The sequence below is a fragment of the Vombatus ursinus genome, unplaced genomic scaffold (genome assembly GCF_900497805.2).
Source record: "Vombatus ursinus unplaced genomic scaffold, bare-nosed wombat genome assembly UNPS02014779.1, whole genome shotgun sequence".
Classification (NCBI taxonomy): domain Eukaryota; kingdom Metazoa; phylum Chordata; class Mammalia; order Diprotodontia; family Vombatidae; genus Vombatus; species Vombatus ursinus.
In genome coordinates, this window is record NW_020954557.1 from 51,688,357 (window position 1) to 51,707,382 (window position 19,026).

At 35.9% G+C, this 19,026-nt stretch overlaps 1 protein-coding gene across 2 annotated transcripts in view; it reads left to right on the forward strand.

Moving 5' to 3' along the window:
- Positions 1–214: 214 nt before the first annotated feature.
- The window catches only part of TTC21B (tetratricopeptide repeat domain 21B), a 100,853-nt gene continuing 82,041 nt past the window's right edge, over positions 215–19,026 (forward strand). For both annotated transcript variants that reach the window (XM_027866205.1, XM_027866206.1), the window contains exons 1-9: positions 215–291; positions 6,101–6,230; positions 6,327–6,437; positions 9,424–9,590; positions 11,213–11,335; positions 14,240–14,397; positions 14,698–14,782; positions 16,477–16,575; positions 17,748–17,940. In XM_027866205.1, coding sequence (XP_027722006.1) covers positions 271–291; positions 6,101–6,230; positions 6,327–6,437; positions 9,424–9,590; positions 11,213–11,335; positions 14,240–14,397; positions 14,698–14,782; positions 16,477–16,575; positions 17,748–17,940 — 1,087 coding nt within the window. In that variant the 5' untranslated portion in view covers positions 215–270. The remainder of the gene's footprint in view (positions 292–6,100; positions 6,231–6,326; positions 6,438–9,423; positions 9,591–11,212; positions 11,336–14,239; positions 14,398–14,697; positions 14,783–16,476; positions 16,576–17,747; positions 17,941–19,026) is intronic.

The following is a 19,026-nucleotide window of genomic DNA, read 5'->3' on the forward strand; positions in this document are numbered from 1 at the left end:
TCTGAGCTCCTTCCCGCGCGTCCCCGCCTCGAGTCCCGCCCCCTTATCTCCCAAGCCCCGCCTTCCGCGCACGCGTCCCCGCCTCCAGACCCAGAGCGAGGCTCCCCTCCGAGCCCATGGTCACTCAGAAGTCTGGGTGGAGCGCGCACCCGGGAGTCGGAGGCGGGAGCTGAGGAAGCTGGTGGGAGGGCCTTGGCCCAGCGGGGTGGGCGGGCCTTCGGCCGGGTCTCCTGGGGGCGGTTGCCCGTTTTCTCCGTCGTCCAGCGAACCATGGACGCTCAGGGTCTGAAGGTGAGGGAGTGAGCTCCAGGGAAGGGGGCGCGGGGTGGGGTGAGGCCGGGCCTGGGGCCGGGGATGACGATGAGGAAGGTCCGGGGCGCGGACGCCGTTGGATTCGGGGCGTGGTGCTGGGCGCGTGGGGACCCCGCGGCTCCCACCTCCATGGTTGGGTCGGGGCTGCCCCCCCTCCTCTCCATCCCCCAAAGCCTGGGACTGGGGTCACGTTGTTACTGAGTCTAACGGTTAGACCGGGGCCTGACTTATTCTTTTGTCCCCGAGGCCACAAGGTGTCATGGTCTCTTAATGTGAATTGATTCAGTTCAACTCAGCAGTTGTTATGCGCCTACTGTGTGCATGGCACTGTGGTAAGCGCTGGGGATACCAACAGAGGCAAAAGACGTCTCTGCCCCCATGTTACTGGTTAATTTGTGGCAGAGCCTGGAATTTTGAAGAAGACCCGGATTCAAATTCTGGTTCTGATTCTAAGTGGCCATGGGGCCTGGCCAAACTCTTTTATGTCCTGGAGCTGTGGATGGAGACCTGGAATCTGGAAGGGCTGAGAGCCGAGTTCAAATGCAGCCTCACATACTTAATAGCTTTGTGACCCTGTGACAGTATGCACCGCCCTTGATCCTTTGACTGCCTCTGTTTCCTCATTTGTAAAATGAGGATAATACTAGCCCGTAACTCACAGGGTTGTTGTGAGGATTGAATGTGAGATAATTAAAAAATTTTTAAATTTGCCTTGCAAATTTTAAAGCACTATATAAACGATAGCTAGCTGTTATCATCAGCGGCCATGGAGGGAGTTTCCACACCAGAATCTCCCTTACTGGGATGAATTTACGGGTCTTGTCTGGACTCGAGCTCCTCACCCTAAAAATGTGTTTATTTGCTGCTGATGATAGGTTTGAAATTGTTAACAGGATGAATGTTCCTTTAACATATGTGGATCTACCCTACTGCCTGTTTGTGTAATTGGAGAAAGGGGAGCTAATTCCTCCTCTCCAAATATAAAAATGTGTTTGAGGAGGAGGGGAGAAAGTGGAATTAATTCTGAGACCATGCTTAAACACAGAAGAGGCTGGTTAATATACTCTTTCCTTTCCAAACCTCCCATTTTCTTTCCCCAATTTAAAGCTGCCCAGGTCTTTCCTCAGGGTTCACTGAAAAAGGAGGGTCATTAGGAGGGGTCTGAGTTTTAGGAATCTTACTTTGAAGATTAGGTATAATACAAAGTGATATGATGCATGTTTGGCAGTGGAAAATCAAGTGATGTAGATATAGTCCAAGGATTGTGACTTGTATTATTCATGATCACTAGGTTAGAGGTAGCAGGGATGAAAATGATGAATTACAACATGAGTGTTTTGATAAGTTCCTTCTGTGCAGATCTAGTCACATCACTCCTCTGCTCAAAAACTTCCCATGCTTCCTCATTGCCTACCAAGTAAAGTTCAGGTTCCTCTGCCTGTCACTCAAGACCCTTTTACAACCTTATGCCACCATACCTTTTCAGCCTTTCATCTTATTATTCTTCTCTCCCTGTACTCTGAACCCTAGCTATATTAGATATCTCTAAAGTCTCCTGAATATGTATTGTGTATTCTTAAATCTGTGCCTCTTCTCAGGCTCCTCCTTGTATTTAGAAGGCTTCCAGCACTATTTTTGCCTGGCAAAATCTCACACACGCTTTAAAACATGCCACTTTAAAGCCTTCCTTGACCTATCAGTTTTATCAACTTCCCTTTACTTAACACAGCACTTCACTTTGTAATCACAGTACACAATATTATGTGCTATCTGGTTTTTTCTAACACCTTTACTAAACAGTAAACTTCTTTAGTGCATTATGAAATTTGGGGGGAGAGAATACAGTATTCCTGAGAACCTAGCTCAGGATGTATAGTAAGTGCCTAATAAATGTTTCTTCTTGTTAATTTAGATCATTACATCTGTGCTTTAGAGTTATTAGTATGGCCATCTCTTATTTATCAATAGGTGAGAATTCGCAAATAAATAAATCCTCAATCTTTTATCCTTGTTGATATTCCCTCCAGTGATGGAGATCACAATTCCTCCTTGCCTTTCTATCAGGTATCCTTATATGTTTAACACATGCTGAAGCATTTCCTCAATTTCCCTTGCTATAGAGAGGATAACCATTGGACCACACTGGTCATCCAGCAGGTTTTTTTTTCTTCCTTTCCCTGTATCTAACCTATCTTTTGTTTCTATCAAATATTTCTCTGATAATATCCTTTGTTCTTGGTTTTATTCATAATTCATTATTGTAATGTATTTCATCTTCACAGCTACCTTGTGCTTCCATTGCCCTCAGAATGATTCTCAATTTTAATTCTTCCAATTTTGTAGTGTTCCATAATTCAGTCATATGTTGACTATGGTAAAATATTAGTAATAAAAATGTAGACCTTTATCTAATGGAGAAGTTTGAGATCATTAATGGAATGCTGTAATTTTCCATAAGCAATCCCGTCCATTCTCTTCCTTCTGCTTAATTCTGTACTCAACTTTCTATGTACTCAAATTTGCTATGTCTGTCCAAGGTACAGATATATTTAAAGATATGCTCTTCAGGTTGTCCTTCTAACTGCATATACATTAGACATTGTTTATCCACTTAGAAACTGTGCATTTGATTAGACAAAACTTTTTTTTTGGAGTGATTAATGGTCTTATCCAGGAGGCTCTTCAGTGTTATGAGCCTTGATGCAACTAGTACGATATTATTCATAATCTATCATCTATATATATAAGCCTTTGATAGCTTCCTTAATATAACTTTAATTTTTTTAATGAGTATTGACATCTTCTGCTTCTTCAATCATCATTATTATCCCAAGTATTCCTTTCTCTCCCCCACCCAAAGAGCCATCTTGTCATCGTCATCATTGTTGTTTGGTCATTTTAGTTCTATCTGACTCTTTGTAACCCCATTTAGGGTTTTCGAAGCAATTGGAATGATTTGCCATTTCCTTCTCCAACACATTTTACAGATGATGAACTGAGGCAAACAACATTAAATGATTTACCCAGGGTCACACAGCTAGTAAATATTTGAACTCAGGTACAACACTCTAATCACTGAACCACTCAGCTGTCCTGAGCCATCTCGTAGCAATTTTTAGAACAAAAGAAAAAGCAAAACAAAACCCTGGTACAACTGACCAATACCTTGAAAAAGTCTGAAAACGTGCAATTTGTTGTACCTGTGGACCTTTAGGAAGTGGTTGGTTGGGGGTGCCTTATCATATCTCTTAAGTCCTGCTTGATCTTTGTAATTTTGTTACATTTACTTTTGATTTTTTTTTTTGTTGTGTCATTCTTTCCCTTTACATTGTTATAGTATTGAATATATTATTTTCTTGACCCTTATTTCACTCTGCATCAGTCCATATTACTCTTCCGTGCTTCTCTTTGTTCATCACACCCTTCATTTCTTAAAGCACTTAGCCTCCCTCTATTTTTCTTTATTTCTTCAACGAGCACTTTATGATTGTATCTGTAAGTCTTTTGTAGCAGGCTGATCCCCAGATATTTTATTCATTTTGTCATTATTTGGCATGGGACTTCCCTTTCTATTATTACTTCTTGTGTTTTAGTAGCATATAGAAATGCTGTTAATTCTTGAACATTTATTTTGTAACCTGAAACTTTTCTAAAGCTATTGTCTCAATTGGTGCCTTTGCTGATTCCCTAGGATTTTACAAGTAAAGCATAGAGATAGTTTTATCTCCTCTTTACCTATCTGTATGTCTTTAGTTTCTTTCTCTTGTCTTATTGTTATTGCTAGCATTTTCAAAACTATATCAAAAAATAGTGGGGAGAGTGGACAGCCTTCCTTCACTCCCATATTTATTGGAAAAGATTCTAGTGTATCATCATTGCTTATTATGCTTGCTTCTAGTTTTAAATAGATACTTTTTATGATAATTTTAAAAATTTTTAGATAGATGCTTTTTATAGTTTTTTAAAGGACCCTTTATGCCTATAGCTTTGTAGGTTTTTCAGCACAAAAGAATGTTATACTTTCTTAGAGGCTTCTTTTACATTTACTGAGATGACTACTTGGTTTTGGGTGTTTTGGTTTTTAACACGATTAAATAGAAAGAGTAGACTTTTCAAGTTCCAGATCCCCCGGACTATACCCAGAATTAAGAATTAATTATTTTAGAATGCCTCTTTTAGAATTTAGAATGCCTATTTTAAATGCCTCTTTATTACTGAACATTCACCTTGTTTCATGCATGGTTAGGGTTAGATTTGTAGGGTAGGTCACCCTTGACTGCATCTTGAGCTCCATGGTCCTTTGGAACATATTATTCTATTCCCTCCTGTGTTTTCTGGTGAGTACAGAATAGTCTTGTGTTAATCAGATTTTTTTTTTCTTTTGCATTTGAAGGTCTTTCTCCTAATCTCTTGCAAAACTTGTTTCTGAATTGAATTGTTCAGTTTAATCACTGCATGTCTTGAAGTCTTGGATTTTTTTTTTCCCCTGGAGGTGATTTGTGAATCATTTTGCTTGGTATTTAATTTTCTTTGTCAGAAGTTCTGTGTACTTCGATTATTTCCTACATTAAGGTTGTTTTTTGTCCTGTTGTGTTCTTCTGGGAGACCTGTGATCCCTAAATTGTCTCTACACATCCTGTCTTCAAAATCAGGGTGTTTTGCTTTGTATAGTAAACTTTTTTAAAATGTTATTTTTTGTTACTTCTCTTTTTCTAGATTGTCCTTCATTTCTATATGTTTGCATTCCTGTTGTCCTTTCGTTTCTTTGTTGAAACCTTCCATCATAGATTCCAGTTTTTCTATTTTACCCATTATTTTTGCTGCACGTTCTGCTCTCATAATTCTCATTTCTCTTTTGAATGACTCAGGAACAGTATTGTGGTTGCATGTTCTCAAATTCCACAGGATATTCTCTCTCATCAGGTATTGGATCATTTTCCTTTGTTTTGCAGGATTCATCGATGCGCGAAGTAGAATCTGAAGGCCATATTTTCTTCTGTTGTTAATGTTTTCTTTGTTGATTAATCTTCTTATGTTCAAGGTCTTTGAGTTTCTTCTTCCTGAGATCTTTGGTAATCTCGATCTTTTTTTAGTGCCTTTTCTACCTCTCTTTTCTAACCACATCCAGGATTCTTAAATGTGATTTTCTTTCTAAAAATGTTTTTAAATGCTTCTTTATTATTGAACATTCACCCAGATGTAGGATATAGGTAGTAATGGAAGTGATGGAAGTGGAGATGTGGGTTGGACCAAAATAGCTGATGATGAGGGAAGAGGTGACAGTGATCTTGGGCAGAGTGGTTCATTGGAAAGAGAATTGGATTTGAAGTTAGTGAATCTGAGATTGAAACCAGGTGTTACTACTTACTACCTGTTGGTAGTAAGAGTTCTCCTGTGGGCCCCAATTTCCTTAGCTTTCAAATGAAGGGTTTCAGCTAGATGGTCTCAGTCCCTTCCAGATGGGTCTATGATTTTTAATAAGTGTAACTTTCCTTTTAGCTTCCTTCCTGTGGCAGTCAGTATACCTAACTCTGGCCCTTCTTGGGGAAAAAAAAATGCTTCTATTTGTTCATTCATTTGGATCGCAGATCTTGAGCTGGAATGGATCTTTGAGATCATCTAATCCAATGCCCTGTTTTGAAAGATGAAGAAGTTGGGGTGATTTGTTCACAGTCACACAGATAAGTGGCAGTGTCAGGATTCAAACTTATAGCATGTCGATCCAGATTCAGTGCTTCTTTCACTAAAAGTTATGTATTTTTTTTTGTTAAATTTGTTTTTCTTTCAGACTTTGATCAACTATTATTGTCAAGAGAGATTTTTTCATCATGTAGTAAATGTTGCAAGTGAAGGACTTAAGAGGTATGTCGGTGATCCAGTTTTCAGGTTTTACCATGCATATGGCTCGTTAATGGAAGGTATGTGCTATTTTAGTGAATGTGTTCCTTATGCTTGAAATTATTGTTGTTAGGTGAAAAAACTTTGACTTTATCCTAATCCTATGTGACTTTTAGGTAGAGACCAAGATGCTGTTCGAGAATTGGAGGCCATTAAAAACAAACAAGATGTATCCCTTTGCTCCTTGATTGCATTGATATATGCTCATAAAATGAGTTCTAATCCAGGTATAGTATATACTCAACATTATATTTATCATAGCACTGAACACATTTAAAAATAAAGCACTCAAGACTTTTGGCCTGCTCCATTCACATTTATCTTTCTCTGACTCTCATAATATTTATACTCTCAAGCACTCGGTATGAACTCATTGATTTGGGAATTCCATGTAATGATACAGATGGTATCTCACCCATGTCTGCCCATTCTCTGCCAGTCTTCTCCATGTTCTCCTTTAGATTAACCACTGGAGATTCATCCGACATGCTGGAGGACTTCCTCACTTTCTCCCTAGTGAAAATTCTAGTAGAGCACTCTGGCCAGTCACCCATACTGCATGGTCTGCTTATCTTCTCCTTTTACCTTCTTGACCTTCTTGTTAGTTATGTGTTACTACCAGCTTAAACCATGTACTTTCTTTCCATCACTATCATATAGCAACAACAGTAAAATATTTGTGTTGGAAAGTTGGGCTTTTGCTGGGAAGTTTTGGGTGTGTAAAGTGCTTTGCAATTTCCCAAATGCAATCCAGCTCTTTCTCCTCTTCCTTTCCAAATCTGGATCCAGTTCACTGTCAGTCTGTGCTGTTTGTTCCAGAATTTACATATTGTTGGAAAAGTTTTGTTGGATGTTCATTCAGGTAGATTTTCCACAGTGTCTCTTCCAAAACTTTTCATCCCTCCTTAAGCCTCCCATGCCTCTCACTCCCTTCACTCTCTCAGCAGAGAACCTTGCCTCATATTTTACAGAAAAAAATGAGGCCATTCTCTCTTCTTCTTTCTTCCTTATCTCTTATCACTCAGGTTCCTTCTACCATTTTCTCCTTTTTCACCCCTGTTTCATGTAGTGAAGCGGTCTTTCTCCTTACTAAGGCTAACCCCTCCACTTGTTCAAGTGATTGCATTCTGTCCTGTTTTCCTCCAATAGATTACCCCCTCCATCATTCCATTCTCACTTGTTTTCAATCTTTTCCTCTCTTCTGGTTCGTTTCTTACTTCCTGCAGACATGCCCATGTCTCTCCTGTCCTGAAAAATCTCCCACTTGATCTTTCCATCCCTGCTAACTATTATCCTATTTCTTTTCTGCCTTTTGTAGCTAAACTTCTTGAAAAAGCCTAGAATAAGTACCTCAACTTTCTTTCTTCTCACTCTCTTCTTAACCTCTTATGGTGTGGCTTCTGAGCTTATCATTCCACTGCTGTCTTCAAAGTTACTAATGAACTAACTCTTAGTTGCCAAATCCAATGGCCTTTTCTCAATCTTTATTCTTTTTGACCTCTCTGTAGCCTTTGACCCTGTTGATCACACTCTCCTGCTTGATACTCTCTTTTCTCTAGGCTCTCAGGACACTACTCTCACCTGGTTTTCCTCCTACTTATCTGACCACTCCTCTGTCTCCTTTGCTGAATCCTCCTCCAGATCATGCCCCCTAATCATAGGGTTCAGTTCTGGGTTCCTTCTCTTATTCGTCTATACTATTTCACTGGGTGATGTCATCAGCTCCCATGGATTTAATTATCATCTTTATGCTGATGATTCTCAAATCTACCTATTCTGTCCCAATCTCTCTGATCTTGCATCTTCAACTCCTTTCAGACATCTTAAACTGTACCTCCAGTAGACATCTTAAACTCATTATGTCCAAAACAAAACTCATTATCTTTCCCCCATGGTTTTGAGTTCCCTCACCATACTAGTTATACTACCACCCAAATTTATTCATTTTTTCCTATCATTACATAATATTAGTAGTGGAGTGGAACACAGAGGTCGTCTATTCCAACCTCTATCTGAACAAGAACCCCTTCCCCAGCATATACCTATCTACCAAGTGGACATTCAGCCTCTGCTTGAAGATTTCCGTAGTGATCTTCAAGAGATTAGGTAGACCCCTTATGAAGAATTTATGTGAAAACAAGTGCAAAAGTTGTGCAAAGTGAAAAGAGTTGTACATTATTTTATGTTTTAAAATGTATATTGTTTTAGCAGGTAACTTGGCATATTTGATTACAGAGCCACTTAAAAATTAAAGTATGAGCTATAAATGAAAAAAACTCTTTAAAAATGTGTCTGTGGTAGACTGTTGACATAAGCTAGTTTTAGAGTCTCAAACTCAAATTCATATTTGTTTCTATCATTAATCTCCTTCTACTAATGGTAACAACTCACATGTATATAATATATAAATCCTCCAAAGAATTATTTCCCCCAGAGTGTGAAAATCCTGGTTTCTTAAAGGCTATACTAGTAGATTGTAAACTTTCTGTGATAGGTCCCACCATGCAGGAAAAACATTCAACAAAATTCAGTTCAGCCGAGCCCCCTCTTGTCATAAGTTTCATGTCTAGCATCTGAAAGACGAGCCTCAGAGTGAAAAATTATTCAGCTACTCTCAGAGATCTGCTGCTAAATCAAGAGGGATTACCCTGAGTATTGTTCGTGGGAATACTTGCACTGGTAAAAATCACAAGTCCTAGTATTAAAGTTTGCAACTTAAAAATTGCTTTTCTTACAAAATCCCTTAGATAGATAGTTCAAACTAGTATCCTCATTTTTATAGATGAGGAAACTAAAGTTTTGAGAGCTTTACCAATCAGACTTTATAACTAGGTCTTCTGACTTATGAAGCCACTGTTCTTTCCACTACCCCAGTCTGCCTCCAGATATGCATAGGTAAGAACACTATCTAAATCTTTGCATCACTTCTCAAAGATTTAAGAGTAATTAGTCATCTGAACACAAGATTGATTATTAACTGCTATTATTGGTTATTAACTGCAGGTACCCTAAATCTGGAAACCCCTGCCCTGGACTATTTGTAAAGCTAATTAAATATAGTACATATAACCTATCTATATGGGAAAGTGGATATGTATATCTAGTAATCACTATTCCAGATATAAACATTTATTGATGCAGTTTAGAAAACCCCAAATCCTAAATTTAGAAGAATTAATTTTCATTTTAGGGTTCTTTTTTTTCCTCATCCAGATCGAGAAGCTATCCTGGAGCTGGATGCTAAAATGAAGGAGCATCGTAAAACAGCTGGACCAAAGGCTCTCTACTATGCAGGGTTATTTTTGTGGCATATTGGTCGTCATGATAAGGCTCGGGAGTATATTGACAGAATGATCAAAATTTCTAATGGTAGTAAAGAGGTAGTTAGTTTTCTTAATTGTCAATGCAAGCATAAAAGATCTTCATTTCTTGATCACTACTACTACATTTAAAAATGTAGTCTTGTTTTTTTTGGATCTTTATTTTTTTAGTTCCTTCTGTTTTATGTCTATAAACAATGTTTTAACTCATTTTATTATATTCTAACATTGTGAAAGTTGGTTTTCATTTGTGTTACTTATTGAGTTTTCTGTAAAATTTTCTCTTCCATTAAGTGAAGAGCCTAATCTCAACTAGTCAGTAGTGGGAATATTACTTCAGTTTACCTATCTGTATTTTCATGGAAAACAAACAAGTGGTTAAATTAAAACTTTAAAATAGAAATGGGAAGTTTCTCATTTTAAGAATTGGCCTGATATTTAATTGAAAAAGCCAATTACCTAACTACAAATTGATAACATAAGTATTTATTTTAACTGAGTTCTTAGCCTTGTTCTAATGTTTGTTTCTGTTATGTTTTTTGTGGTCAAATTAATGTTTTATTAAGAAAAAAATGTTAAGAATAGTGTGAAGTTAAATTTTATTTGCTTGAAATTCTGTTTTAGGTTCACAGTTTGAGTTGTAAGGAACTTTAAAAGCTATTTAGTAGCACTCCATTATTTTACAGATGAGGAAACTTAGGTTAATCATTCCTTCTACCAAAGTGCTACTCTGATGCCTCAACATGGCATCAAAGTGACTCATAGACTATGCCAGCCAAATGAAAGTTTTAACACTTCTTATCTATCTGGAAAGACTTTAGTGTGGCCCCAGTGACAAGTGTATTGATAGCTGTCTGTTGTCTGTGGATCAGTGTACCGAAATTCATAAGAGGCTTATCACATAGTTGAATGCATAATGATACATTGGTCAGCCTTAGTAACTCATGAAAGCTATATACTAAATTACAGAAGGCATCAGTGGATAGAAAGAGAGAGAGAGAGTGTGAGTGTGTGTTTGTGTGTTTCCCCTGTTGAAATTATTTGACCTTTTCAGGCTAAATCAGTCACATCAGCTGTTGTAATTACATATAAAAAAAAATCTACCAGCTCACTACCATTTAATTCCATAGTACATATTAATGGTCATATCAGTGATATCAATTAATGCTTATTTCTTTCTGACCTCATTTATCCTTTTATTTTGATCTCTGGCAGCTTTGGCCACTGATAGAGGTAAAGATTGTCTTTACCTAAAATGGATGTAATGGCACTATCACTGACCTACTTTTCCTTGTCTGTTTAGGTGTTCATGTTTTTGTTTTGTTTTTTTAACATGTCACAGAAGAGTAGACAAGATGCTAAAATTATAATGGTAAACTACCAAATCAATATGAAAGCAGCAATAAATCAGTTTTAGTGGTAATGGAATATTTGGCACGTTTCTTAATGCCAAATACAGTGAATTTGTGTTTGTTGGGCTCCACAGTAATCTATAGTTTCTTTGACTCATAGCTCGCAAGTGTTCAAAATCTAACTCTGTAGTACTAAAATATATTTTCATGAGTTTGTTATAACTTTTTCTATATTATAATTTCCAAAAGACTTTTATTCCCTACTCCTTATCAATGTATCTATTAATTTCCAAAACAAAGAGAAATCTGACTAGATTATTCCTTTTACAGGGACTAGTTTTGAGAGCATGGCTTGATGTAACTAGTGGAAAAGAAGCTTATGCTAAAAAAGCACTGAGGTACTTTGACGAAGGCATACAAGAGGGGAATGACATTTTTGCTATGCTGGGTAAGGTGAGTTCATAAAAATGGAGTTAAGTATATCCAGGTTTTTTACATTAATTCTAAAGTATTTGGTGCATCATGGTCAACAAGCATTTTATTAAGTACTTACTATATGCCACGGTCTGGTGTCAACTGCTGCGATATTCTATATAAATTTGGGTTTATAGTTAACACGTGGTTCTGCAAAATCATAGCATTAGATAAAACAGACTTAAAGAGAATAGTTAGTTTTAAAGGGGTAGCTCTTTTGTAATTACTTAACTATTTACATTGTATCTTTCAGTAGAATATAGGCTTTTTGAGAACAGAACAGATTTTCATTCTTTTTTGTTTGTTTCTTTGTCTCCAGAGCTTGGCACAGGACCTTGCACATAAAAGTGTACTTAAATGTTTGTTGAATCATGTTATAAAATTAGCGGTGTTATAGCAGGGTTTGCTTATAATGTACTAATAATAATATTGCAATACAGTGTTGATCAAAGTAAAGTTATATAATATATGCCTGAAGATTAAAAAGCCAGGTATCTCTGTGTATATATGCATGAATATATATGTGGCACAATATAAAAGGGATGATCTTATGGTGTGTGCACCCATCATCCCCTTTATATCATAGCAAAGTTACATCAATGCCAGTAATGAAAACTAGACTGAGAATCTTAATTCATTTGAGCCCAATTAACACAGTCTTTTGGGGTTAATGCTAATTCCTCTGCATAGATTTACACAAGAGAACAGGAGGCAGTCAATAAAGACTAAAATTTAATTGTTTTCAACAAATCATTCAAATAACAAGCATTTCCTCAAACCATACTCTCTGCCAGACAAAAAGACAAAAATTAAATTGTTCTTGCCTTCAAAGAGTTTACATTATATCAGAGGAAACAATATGTGCATAAACAAGTATGTACAAAATAAATACAAGATAATTTTCAAGGGATAACACTAGCAACCAGAGTACCTGAAAAAAGCTTCATGTAGAAGGTAGCACTTGGCTGAGCTTTAAAGGAGACTGGGAACTCTGAGATATAAAATGAAGAAAGAGTATATTCCAGGCTTGGAATATTGGAGTTTTAAGATGTAGAAAAGGGGACAAAAGGGAGTTAATTGTGAATGGCCTCTTCTCAAAAAAGTATGAGATGAATGTCTTCTAATTCCGTAGATGAAATGGTAAGAGGAAATAATATGAGAATTAAGGAGAGAAGAGAACATTTGGAATCGCCTGTGTAGAAAAGAAAATCAGTTAAGGAGAAGAAAAAATGATTGTCTTGCTACAAGGAGAGCCCAGTTGAAGCTAATTAACACAAATTTGTAGTGAATACAGTCTGCCCAGTTATGTGACTTCTAGCTCTATGCAGCCTCAAGTGGGTAGGAGTAGAAGAAGTGGGTGTTGGGAGTAATCCAGGGTTGGGGTTTGATAATACATGAGCATCAGTAGGATGAGGGCGCAAGGGATTTGGGAGTAACAAGACCAAGCTGAGATTGGGAAAGGAGGCAGGTATACCTGGAATATCCAAGTCACTGTGCTAAGCATTGGAAATGAAGAAGAAAAAAAATAATCCCTGCTTTCTGGGAGTTTACATTCTTCTTGGGAGATATGGTATGTACATGGACAAGTAGATGAAATCATTTGAGGAGGAAGAAAGTACTAATAATTAAGGGAATGTCAATCAAGGCTTTGCTAGAAAGTGGCACAGAAGTTGAGCCTTGAAAAAAAGCTAGGTAAGTGAGGACAAAAGTGCATTTCAGATTTGAGGGTCAATGTTTAAATAGGCATAGAGGTGTAAAGCCAAGTTTTAGCAACGGCTAGTAGACTAGGTTTCTTTGTTTTGTTTCATTTCTTCCCTGAAATATAGAGTGTGTGAATAGAAGTAATATGAAATAAGTGTGGGAATGTAGGTGTGAGCTAGATTGTAGAAAGCTTTAAATGCAGGCTGAGGAGTTTACATTTTAACCCAGAGGCAATAGGAAGCCCATGAAGATTTTTGAAAAGCAGAATGACATAGTCCTGTGCTTTAGGAGTATTAACTTGGTAACTGTTAGGAGATTGTTATTTAGAGAAGGAAGGGATTAGAATTAGGGACACTAATTAGGGCCTTTTGCAATATTTTATTTGATGGATGATACATACCTGAACTAGGGTAGTGGCCTTCTGGCTGGAGAGAAAGAGAAATTTTTGCAAAAAGTAGATTTTGCAAAAATAGAATCAGTAACACTTGAAAACTTATTGGATATGACGAAGAGGGAATACTCAATGACATGTAGCTTTTTGTGCCCTAAGCAGAAATAAGAAGTTTGGAGTGGAGGAGGGGATGGTTTTTAAGAGGGAAGAGACAAAGTTCTCTTTTGTTCATGTTGAGTTTGAGATGCTGAATGGAACAGATATTCAGGAGGAGAGGTTTAGTGAACAATTATCAGTGTGGTACAAATTCAAGAGGGAGATTAGAGAAGTTTGCATAGATTTGCTAGTCATCAATGTAAAGAAAATAATTGAACCTCTAGAAGATATGAGCTCACCAAGTGGTCATCAATATCAAATAAATATAAAGTTATATATGCAAAATGGTTCTCTCATCTGCATTTAAAAGCTTTCATTCCACATTTTAGACTTATTTTGTTTTGCTTTTAAAATTCATGTCACTTTTTCCCCCATTTTTTCCTGTAGGGGATGAAAAAAACTATCAAAATCTATAAACTATTTACTAATCTCTCAATTTTTTTAATTCTAGAAAAGGTGTTTAGAATACATTTTAATTTGTTTTCTGTTTTTATTTACCTCTTGCAATAGCGTTTTAAAAATTTTATGAAGTTTCAAGTAAATGTTTTAAACAAGATATTTAACTTTTCTGGATTAACACAGTTTTAACTCTTCGTGGGGATCATTATTTTGTTATAACATTTTTCTCCCTTTAGGCCCAGTACCTTGAAATACGCCAGAATTATTCAGGAGCTCTGGAGACTGTGAACCAGATAACAATAAACTTCCCCAGCTTTATTCCTGCTTTTGTAAAGAAAATGAAGTTGCAGTTAGCCTTGCAAGATTGGTATCAGACTGTTGAGACAGCACGAAGGTGAAGTAAAGATAGAATCTTAAATGTCATCTTTGACTTTGTTTACATATAGGGGAATGAGGAAAACTATCTATGTGCACTCTTTGTTTTCCATAGGTATGCAATACAAGAACACAGCAGCCTCTTGTTGCTTGTTTTTCTAACATTAGTAAATTAACTTCAGTTTGGAAGTTCCATTGGTTATGTTACTAATCAAAAATGGTGGATTTGGGTCAACATAACCAAAGACCCATATGATCATGCCCTAAAGTAAAAGAAAAGTACATTTACATTAATAATGATTGAAATGTTTTCCTACAGGTTAATTCAGCAAGATAATCAAAATGTGGAATCCCTAAGAATGCTAGCCCTTTACTATTTGTGTAGGGAAGGAAATATACAAGAGGTAAGTGTCTTAAAGTACTTAACATTCCTAGATAGCAAGCCATCAAATATTGAAGCCTCTCATTGCAATCTATGCAGTTTAACCTTATGGGTTAAATGAGCTTTGAATAGCCTCCTAATTGTTTTCCTTCAAGTTTCTTCCCTCTCTAATTTATGTCCTCCTTCTTCCTTGTTTCTTTACTTTGTTTATGATATGACCCTTTGTTATCTACATCATGTATCTTGGTATTTATAGCTCATCTTGGTATATGGTATGAGGTCTTAGCTTAATTTCTTCCAAATTGCTGTCCAGTTTTCCCAGCAATATTTGTCAAAACCTGAACCCTTCCCCCAGAAGCTGAGATCTTTAGGTTTATGCAGACACTAGGCTAATAGATTCATTTGCTTTGATATGTTATGAACCTAATCTGTTGCAGTCATCAATCTCTATTTTTTAACCAGTACCAAAATATTTTGATGATTACTGCTTTGTAGTATAGTTTGACACCTGAGACTGCCTGGCTCCTTTTCTTCCTATTTTTTTTATTATTTTCCTTGATATTCTTGACCTTCTCTTCTTCCAGATGAATTTTGTTGTTATTTTTTCTAGTTCTATAAGAGAATCATTTGGTAGTTTGGTTATTGTGACACTGAATAAGTAAACTAATTTAGTTAATGTCATTTTTGTTACATTAGCTTGGATTATCCATGAACGATTAATATTTCATTTGTTTCTGTCAACAGTGTTTTGTAGTTGTATTCATGTAGTTTTTGTGTGTATCTTGGTAAGCTGAATGTTTTTAAAATAGCAATTTAAGACAAGGTCATTGTCACCAGAAATGATAGAAGAGTTAGGACTCTTAAATAAGAAGCTTGAATTTAAATCATTTAAAGGAGTTTCTTTTAATTTTTTATAAATAAATAGGTATTTTATTAACTAATCTTAGATAATAATAATCAATGTAAATTAGGCAAGAAAAGTAGAAACTATATATCACGTCACTCCAGGCTTTTAAAAACTTGGCACCTGCCAATTTTTTAGCAAGATATGACCTGGTGTCTAGAATTATATATCAAAATCTCTCTATTCTTCACATACTGACAAAACAAAGCCTATTTTGAGGAAATGTTCTCAAAATATTCTGGAGAACTAAACCAATAAAGTCTATTAGAACTGGATTATTTTTATGGACTAAATCATTGTCCACAATTGCCTGAATGTACCATCAAGGCATAAAAAACTTAAGAACAATGGTTTTAATAGATAATATAGTACTGAATGTTTGTGATCTCTATATGAAATGATAAGAAATGCCTTCATGTTTTAGAGATCTAGCAGAGACCAAAACCATGTGGGAAACAAGATGATATGCATGTTATCCTTATTGTCCTGTCTGCTACTAAGGGTCCTTTCAGGGAACCTACAGAAGGTGAACTTTATTCAATTACAAAAAGCAGTTATTTTGGCCACTTGTACGATAGTCTAAAAATATTTAATACAAAAGAGTAATAGCAGGACAACAACTTGTCCCTGTTCTGTTTCTATTGCAACCTCATCAAAAAAGGTGAGAATGAGACTCATATTTAAGAGATACCAATGACTATGATTTTAAATGTAACTAATGTACTAGATACCCAAACACTATAATGTGGCAGTATTTTGTATATTTAACATGTATACTTATCAAAATTTTACTGTTTATATTTTTGTTCTAGGCTACCAACAAGCTGGGCGATTTAATTAGTACATTAGATGCAGTGGAACCACGGAATGCTCAACTTTTTTACAACATGGCATTAGCTTTCAGCAGAATTGTAAGAATTTAGACTTCCTTATGTTCTGAAGCAAGATGAACAAATTTTTCTTTTTCTCTAAGATTTAAAAATAGGATAACAACTACTATATAGCAATAATTTAACACTTTTAATTTGTAAGGACAACCTTATTGACATTCTTTGCTCTTAAGGAAAAAGTATCCTTTTTGTTCAATTAAAAACATTTATTGAATGCCTGCTGTGTCCAGCATTCTGCAAGGAGAAGCTGTGGAGCAGGAAGGAAGAATACAAAGCTGAATGAAGTATAATCCTTGCTCTCAGAGAGTTGCACTATGATAGAGAAGAATGATATCTGAATAAATATATGGGGACTGTAAAAATGCATGAGTGATTTAAAGTTTTAGGAAAATTCCAGAAGGAAAAAATGAAATTTGGTTGACTAGCTCACAAAAGGTTCTGTGAAGGAGGCAGCATTTGTTCAATAATTGAACCTTAAAGGATACCTACAGTTTCAGCTGAAAATGTTTACAAGGGAAAAGATTCTTAAATACCATCTTTGGATTTGTTTGCATATGTCTCTACTATAAGTTTCATGTTTGGAAAAGTCTGTGTAAGAATGAGCATATTTATACATACACATATACACTTGTTCAGCTTTTTGAAATTTTCTTTTTTGCTTAGCAAATTGGGACATGCTCAACTAATTCAAGTTTAAAATTTTTCTTCTTTAATCACAGCCTAGTTTATTTTTTGGAAATACTGCTAATTTTAAATGGTTGTTTTTAAACATTTGTTTTGTTTTAGAAGTATTACTTTACGGTAATTTCTTTTTTAATGACTTTGGGAGGCTGTAAATTTAATCTAGCAATATATAGCCATTATAAGTAACATTGTCCAGTTTGATCATGAAGATGCTGTAATAAATTGGAGGCAGCCTCCTTGGAATAAATAGTTGTTGCTTTGAAGGGTAATACTCATGCAAATTTATAAGTTCTGGCATGATCTTAGTCTTCTTACTTCACTAGAACATGTATACTTAAGAGAATTTTGCAGAAGAATGATTATGAATTGGCTAGATTCCATATTTTTCCTCACATTTTTGTGAGAGCTGAATGTGAAAAGTACAGTATTATTTTTAAAGAATACCACTGTTTTATGAGATAAGATATTGGTCTTCTATTACTAGCTCTTTTTGTTTTTGTTTATTTTAGTGTGGACGGAATCAACTTATCCTTCAGAAAACTCAAATGTTAGTTGAGAGAGCATTTGGCTTAACTCCTCAGGATGCAGAATTTGCTACAGAACTTGGATATCAAATGATATTACAAGGAAAAGTTAAAGAGGCACTCAGATGGTATAAAACTGCAATGACACTTGATGAGACCAGTGTATCTTCACTAATAGGTATGATAGCACACCTCTTAACTTTTTCTTAATATTGTCTCAAGGAATTATTGACTACTTAATATACCATTTAAAATTATTTAAAAAGAGCAAATGTAATACTTATGTGTACAACTTATTAATAATTTTAAAATATTTTAAGTGCCTCCACAGAGTCCTCCTCTAATACTTTATCAGGATGTGGAGGTAATCTGAATTCTCACAGGCTTTGCTAGCAAAGTATAAATTCTGGAAAGGCTCCACCATGCAGGAAAAGAATTCAAGTATACTCTTAGCAATATACTGTGTTTGTTTTTGGAGGGTCGGGGTCATCACTAGTAGGCTATCCATTTGATGATGAAGTTTTTGGCCATGACCAAGTCTTGTGTCACCTATATTCTGTAGTGATGACAGCAGTGTGGTGAAAAAAGAGACAGGATGCTGAAAGGTCACAAAATTTTTTAACATCCTAAAAAGATCATCTTTTCAGTTGGTGCTCCAAATTTAAGATCCTTTTCCACTAACCAATGGGTATATATATTGTTTGAGGAAATTAATCATATGAACCTTGGCATTATCACTGTAAATGAAACCAGAAGACAGAAGGATACTGCAGCTAAGTGGAAGGATGGCTCACAGTTTCTTTGAAAAATCAGAAGAAAAAATTGGTGGAATTGATTTTGTCATGCATAGTTTTTTATTGTAGTACTTGATTTGCAAAAAGATCATCATGAAAATAATTTCACCTTATGGATCAACATGTATGGGAGGAAGGGGTAGAAAAATTAAATGAAAAACCTAATAAGATTCAGCAGATACCTGTTGACTTCATACCAAAGTGGGAATAGTTAGAATAATGAAAAATATATTGAAAAACTTGATTCAGGCATAAGGAATAATAGAAGCCAAAGTCTTTTTTGTAGACTGCACAGAAGCCTCACAACAGTACATCATGGGCTTGCTCTTTGAAAAAATGATCTGAAGACATGGAACAGAGTAAGCACTAGCTAACATCATTAAAAGTCATTATCATTGATTATATCTTTTCAGATATAGAAAAGACTCCTTATTGATGTGGGAGTCATTCATTCAACAATAATTTAAGTG